The sequence below is a fragment of the Mus musculus genome, chromosome 3 (genome assembly GCF_000001635.26).
Source record: "Mus musculus strain C57BL/6J chromosome 3, GRCm38.p6 C57BL/6J".
Taxonomy (NCBI): Eukaryota; Metazoa; Chordata; class Mammalia; order Rodentia; family Muridae; genus Mus; species Mus musculus.
Genome location: NC_000069.6, coordinates 94,358,720 through 94,365,534, shown reverse-complemented (window position 1 = coordinate 94,365,534; position 6,815 = coordinate 94,358,720). Strand labels below are relative to the sequence as shown.

General features: G+C 50.7%; 1 protein-coding gene across 1 annotated transcript; it reads right to left on the bottom strand.

Annotated features, from left to right (window-relative positions):
• Positions 1-967: 967 nt before the first annotated feature.
• C2cd4d (C2 calcium-dependent domain containing 4D) lies at positions 968-3,091 on the bottom strand. Its single transcript, NM_001136117.1, has 2 exons — positions 2,997-3,091; positions 968-2,188 (listed from the first exon to the last, which is right to left on the bottom strand). The coding sequence occupies exon 2, from the start codon at positions 2,104-2,106 to the stop codon at positions 1,081-1,083; it is 1,026 nt and encodes a 341-aa protein (NP_001129589.1). The 5' UTR covers positions 2,107-2,188; positions 2,997-3,091; the 3' UTR covers positions 968-1,080.
• Positions 3,092-6,815: the final 3,724 nt, after the last annotated feature.

Genomic DNA, 6,815 nt, shown 5'->3' with positions numbered 1-6,815 from the left:
TTCCAGACAAAGTTTTTTTTTTCTCTTCTTTTTAAAAAACACATTTACTTATTGTGTATACAGCATTCTGCTTACATGTGTGCCTGCATGCCAGAAGGGGATCAGATCTCATTATAGATGGTTATGAGCCACCATGTGGTTGCTGGGAATTGAACTCAGGAAGAGCAGCAGCCAGTGCTCTTAACCTCTGAACCATCTCTCCAGCCCCAGATAAAGTTTCTTTCTGTTGCCTTGGTTATCCTAACTCACTCTTTAGACCAGACTGTCCTTGAACTCACAGAGATCCACCTGCCTCTGCTTGCCTCTGTATCTAGAGTGCTGAGATTAAAGGCATGTGCCACTCCCCCTGGGCATTACACACACACACACACACACACACACACACACACACACACGCACGCTCATATGCACGTACCCACCCACCTGACCTTTATAAGCCACAAGAGGGCATTAGATCCCCTGTAACTGTAGTTTGATAGGCAGTTATGAGCTGCCTGATGTGGGTGCTGGGAACTGAACTTGAGTCCTTTGCATTTAACCACTGAACCAGCTCTCCAGCTTGTATTGTCTCTCTCCCTGCTCCTCACTGTGGAAGTGACTAGCTGCTTCAAGTCCTGGCAATAACTTCTCCACAATGGTGTACTATCATCTAGAATTGTAAGCCAAATGAACCCTTTCTCCATAAAAGCTGCTTTTGTGTGTGTGTGTGTGTGTGTGTGTGTGTGTGTGTGTGTGTGATGGGGAGATAGTTTATCACAACAACGGAAATAAAGCTAAGACAGGCACCTAGAGCCAACTCAATCTAGGACTCTTGAAGCAGACTCGCTTGGGGATGGACTCTAGGCTCTCCATGTTTAACAAGCACTTCCAGGGATTCCGGGTCTCAAGCACTGCTTAAGGAAGGGCTGGGTGGAAAAGACTTGCTGCAAAGCCTAGAGTTTTTGGTGCCCACTGGAAAGCATGCAGCTAGAGACAAACTGATGTTTTATTAACAAAAATAAATACATGCCGGGCAGGTGGCAAGGATGAAGTCTGCAGACCCAGTGGAAACCTCCCAAGAAAGCTGTGGTGTCTATCAGTCTACAGGCTGAGATGAGTAGGTGCCAGGGAGGACCCAGGGCCTAGACCTCCAGCCAGTGGGGGCAGCAGGGCGATGAGGGGCGTCTCACATTCCCCCAGCAGCACGTCCCTGCGCAGCCCCGCGCCCCTGTCCAGCACTTTGGCCCTCAGACTGCGGACGGCCAGATCCGGCGGGCGCAGCCCCTCGAAGAAGAAGTCTTCGTTGAAGATAGGGTTGCAGCTGCTCTGGACCACCCGGCTCCGCTGAGCTCCAGGCCTAACGCGCGGCTGCAGCCGCAGAATCACGCAGCAGCCGCCGCCACCGCTCCCGGGGCGGGTCCGCGGCCGAGGCAGCCCCTCGGCGCTCACCAGGCGCAGCCTCAGCCGCCCGGGCCCCGCCTGGTACTCGGTGGACAGGCGCAGCTGCCCGCCGCGGGGCCCCAGGCGCAGCACGCTGTCCTTGGTCGGCCGCAGTTGGCAGCAGAGGAAGTCCAGGTGGAAGAGCGGTGGCGCACGGCGCGGCGCGTACGGACTAGTGTCCGCCGAGCTGGCCTCGTCGGGGGACAGGGACTGCGGCCTGGGCGTGTGCGGGGAGCCGCAGGGCGAGGAGTCCGGCGACGAGGCCGTGTCGCTGTCTGGGGCCCGGCAGAGGCGGAGGTCGGGGGCCGAGACGTGCAGCCGTGACTGCGCCGGGGCCAGGCCTGCAGCCAGGCCGCGCGGCCCGTGGAACAAGGACTCGCGGCGACGCGTGTGCGGGCTCTCGGGCAGGAAGGCCCAGCCCTCGCGGCCCGCCAGGTGCGGCAGCGAGCAGGCCACCGGGAGGTTCCGGCCGCCCGGGTTGCGGTCCACCCTGCCCTCGGCGCCTCTTGGGTCCCGGAGCCGAGGCGGTATGAAGAACTGTGGGATGCGGTCGGGGGTGAGGACATTAGGGTTGCAGCGCGAGGGCGAGCCCCGGGCCTGGCGCTTGGGGACCAGGCTGGGGTGCGCCTGCAGCGCCCGGGCCTCTGCGGTCCGTACCCTATAACCGGCTTTCTCCAAGAGCCACATGCAGTGGGTGGGGGTAAAGGAACACCGAGGCGGAGAAGGTCCAAGTTCAGCCTCCCGGCTGGAGGCTCTGGCCTGAGGTGCGCTGAGAGAACAGAAGAGGATGCGAATCGATGCTGCTGCGGAGAGCAAACACTTAGCTGTCTGCCTCTGTGGCCTTGTCCCCACACTCATGGGGCACGAGTCTGGCATATATAAGCAGGTAAAAGAACAGGTGAAGTCTGGAAACTGGAGAAATGGATTACGAGACCAGACAGAAGGTTTTTTCAGAGTCTGGAGATGGCTCAATGGTTAAGAGCACTTGTTGGTCCAGCAGAAGCTGTGGCTCCCAGCACCCCTATGGTAATTCACACTCATCCACAACTCCAGTTCCAAGGGATCCAACGCCCTCTTCTGACCTCTGCAGGCACCAGGCATGCACGTGGTGCACATACATACATACATACACACAGGCAAAACATTCACATAAAATACGTCTTAGAAATAATCTTAAAATGATTTTCAGAAGGAGGCCTTGTATGGCTAAGTATTTAGACTTCCTATTGCTAAGGATGTTCCACCCACTTCAGTGTTAGAGGGACTAACACCCGTACAACCTAAAGATTTGTAGTCACAATTACAGACCCAGATATTAATTCTGCTCATATATACTCTAGTTCCATAAGGTCACCACGGCCCTAAGTAGACTGGCTTTCTTGTCCTGCACCTAGAATCTGGTCTGGGGCCCTGGAAGCTCATTGCTTGTGCAGGCGGCTGTTGTGTTAGCTTCTCTGATTTGACTTATCTTTGGGCACTAGCCCCACCTAACTCTTGTCTCCTCCCCAAATCACGTTCACCTTCTCAAATTGCTCCTGAAAAGGACTCACTTCTGCTCCTGGCAGCCGGAAACACACCTGATTGCTGACCAGTAGACAAGCAGGGCCAGTCCAAGGAGATTCCCTTCTTTCGATGAGGCACAGACCCCCTCTCCCCTCCTCTTTATCCCTAGCTTCTCAGCCAGGCCGCAGCCACAGAGCAAGGCTGTAAGGCGGAGCTGAGCAGTTAGGCGGTTCCTCCTACTGTCCACTCTTTTTCCTTAGGAAACCTTAGAGCACAAAGGCACTATTGATTCTCTGCCACCCCCAGTGCAGGCCCAGGAAGGCTTCTTTGCAGTGAGCTCAGTGCACCCCTGCGTGGAATCACCATGAACAATGAAAGTGCCAGTAGTCTGCCAGGGACTCCTAGCCCGTATCTGGCTCAGTAATGCTCTAAGATTGTAGACCTTACCTATGGGCAGTCGCAGCTTCTGGCTGTAAAGAGTGCAGAACCGTAGGGGACCAGCTTTCTTTCTAGCTTGCTCCCCTAGCTCAGTGTTTCAGGGAGGAGCTGGCAGGGGCCTCTGCTGCCTACGTCTGACTTCTTTTCCTGGATAAACACGGGTCTGTCCCTCTGGCCTTCGACAAGACTTCTTTAACTCCTTCCTACAGTCAGAGCTGGATTTCCAGCAGCAGTCTGCTGGACCTGATCCCCTGCTGCTAAAGTTGGGGGAGTGGGGCAGAGAACAGACACTGTCATCAATGGCCAGTGGCTAGTTGTTGTCCCCACCATCCCCACCCCCACCCCACCCTTAGCCATACCCACACCCAGCATATCTTCCACTCCCAGCATATCTTCCACCCTTAGCCGTATCCACACCCAGCATATCTTCTACTCCTCTGGAGCCATCCCAGTAACTCCTCAACATCATGATTTTCAATGACTAGTTCCCTAAATTATATCCACCCCGTACCCCAAAAAGGGAAGAAATAGGTTCAGGATTTCTGGATATAAAGACACTAAGGACAGCTGGTTACAACAGTGAGGACCAGCTGACTTACATCCTCCATCTTTGGCAGGCTCTAGAAAGCATAGCTGGCCACTGGGCAGATGAGGTTATCAGTTTTGCTGGCACACCTGCCACCGTATTCCCTCAAAAACAGACTCTCCCTCCCTCCTTAGGATGGGCTGTTTCTCCTTTTATTCTTCCCCCATTGACAACTTTTCTCTTAATTAGAAATGCCTCCTGCTCCTATTTCCCAGTATCCTCACCCCTTTCCTTTATGCCATTAGTAAGTTTCTTCTGTTTATGTTTTCTTTTCCTTGTAGGTCAGCGTAAGTAGCCTGAAATTCTCTGTATAGTCCAGGGTAACCAGCACCCCAAGGGCAGGGACTACAGGTATAAACTATTATGTGATTATTGTTATTTTAATGTCTGTCCCTTCTTAGGATGTAAACATCACAGGGACAAGGATTAGCACAAGCCAGGTGTTCAGCCAGGATTTTAAAAAATACATTATTTTATGTGTATTATTTAGTCTGCATGTATGTTTGTGCATGATATGTATGCCTGGTGTCCTCAGAAGCCAGAAGAGGGCGCTGGAGCTAGAGTTACAGACAGCTGTGAATCACCACATGGATGCTGGAAATGGAATCTGGGCTCTCTGGAAGAGCAGCAAGTGCTCTTAACTGATGAGTCATCTGTCCAGCTCCTCAATTGGGATTTTAAGGTATTAAGCAGAATTATACTTAAAACAGATTGTCCATCTGTTCACTGAAAATCTAAATTGTACCAGACACAGAATGGGGAGCTAAGAGAGAGACAAAAAACATGCCCGCACAAGCACAGCCCCGAGACAGACTGTGGAACGCAGGATCATGAAATAAACCAGGAAAGCGGTGATTATTCTGTCATCTGATGACTCTTGAGGATCATGGTTCTCTTGTTGCCCTCATACCTCTGACTTTGCATTCCTCTCTGACTGTAAGTCCTACTGGTTTTCAGGGGAGGGTTGGTATGCCACAGGCAATAGTAGTTTGGGCAACTATCAGATGGGCTGGAGGTCCTGGCTTTGAGATGTGCCAGCTTTGAGACCTGCCATAGGCAATTTAATTTCCCCATCTGGTTACTTGGTTGGAGGAATCTACCCAACTTTCAGAGTTGTTGAGAGGACTAGACAAGATAACATGTGGGTGTTAGACTGACTCCTGCTACCAGAAAACAGAAAACATGATTTAATATGGAGTAATAAAGATATTAAAGAAGATTTACTTTTATGTGAAGAGATGCTTTGTCTCCATGTATGCTCATGTACAACACAGCTGCAGTGCCAGAGGAAGCTAGAAGAGGGCATTGGATCACCTGGAACTGAAGTTACAGGTAGTTAGTTGTTACCCACTGTGTGGGTGCTAGGAACCAAACCAGGCTCTTCTGCAAGAATAGCAAAGCTGTAAACGGTTGAGCCATTCCTCTTGCTCTGCTCAGGACAGTTTTGACTTGTAAAATAAATTCAAACGTAGAGTAGGGTTTGGGAAATCTTGATCCATCCATTCTTTCACACATAGTTATTGAGTAGCTGCTGTGTGCTGGCCTCTGTCTAAGACTCTGGAAATATAGCAACAACCCTGGCTAGATGTAGATTATACTTTCTCAGGGAGGGCTGACAATGGTGACATACACATTGCTTAGGGAGTGATGAGTCTTGTCTCTTGTGTTAGGAGGGTCTGTTGAGGATAGAATGGAGTGGGTGAGGGTACTTGTACAGAGAGTGGAGAGAACACTGTTGAAATGATGCAGCGGGAGATGATTGGCATGTGAACCAGAGCTGCAGCCATCTGTGTCTGATGTATTCTGAAGAGAATTTCCAGATGGATTCATTCCCACCTGAAGATTTTTGGCCTGAGCACCTGAAAGAATGGAGTTACCATCTTATGAGAGGGGGAAAGAACAAGTGCTCAGTTCCATATCCGTTAAGTTTAAGGCCCTTTAATGTTAGACATCCATGTGAGGATGTGGAGTTGACATTTGCATATGAATCTGGTGCCCAGTGGAGAAGCCCAGACTACCTCAGAGACATCTGGAGGAATGAGGATGGAATTTAAAATCATGAGACCTGGTGAAACGTCAACTGAGAGGACACACGAACTCTGTCCTGGGTGCTCCCACATTGGATCCTGAGGGAGGAGGCATGTGCTGGGCTCGATGCTGAGGTGGAGTGGAGATGAGAGTTACTAGCACACAGAAGTTACTGATGACTTTGGCAAGAGGAGTTCTGGAAGAGCAGTGGAGCAAATGCTTCAACGGAGTGGGCCCAAGAAAGAGGGATGGGCAGGCATGGTGGGAGTGGTGGCGCACCCTTAATCCCAGCACCCTGGAGGCAGAGGCAGGCGGATTTCTGAGCTTGAGGCCAGCCTGGTATACAGCGTGAGTTCCAGGACAGCTAGAGCTACACAGAGAAACCCTGTCTCCAACAAAAACCAAACAGACAAACAAACAAACAAACAAACAAAACAAGGAAAGAAAGGAAGGAAAGATGGGTGAGGAACTGGAGAGATGGCTCAGTGATTAAGAGTATGTACTGCTCCTCTAGAATTTGATTCCTAGCACCCATATTAGGTGACTCACAACTGGCTATATTATATTAGGCTATTATCTTAGGTTTAATCTTTCAGGATTCCTAAAGCCCAAAATTATTATTTCTGAGGGCATAGTTCTGGTTCCCACTATAGGATGCAAGCTTTCAGGGGATACACACACACACACACACACACGCTTGCACACGATTAATACGAACCAAATCTTTTATTTTATAGATAAATGAAAGCAAAGTCAATTTTGTTAAAAAGAGTTGGCTCACAGGAGAAGGAGAAATGGAGTCATGGCCAGTAAGGAAAAGAGAATCAAGAATTTGTTGTTT

Excerpts from the sequence above, each read along its gene's own strand:
- C2cd4d (NM_001136117.1), bottom strand. The coding sequence starts at position 2,106 with ATGTGGCTCTTGGAGAAAGCCGGTTATAGGGTACGGACCGCAGAGGCC.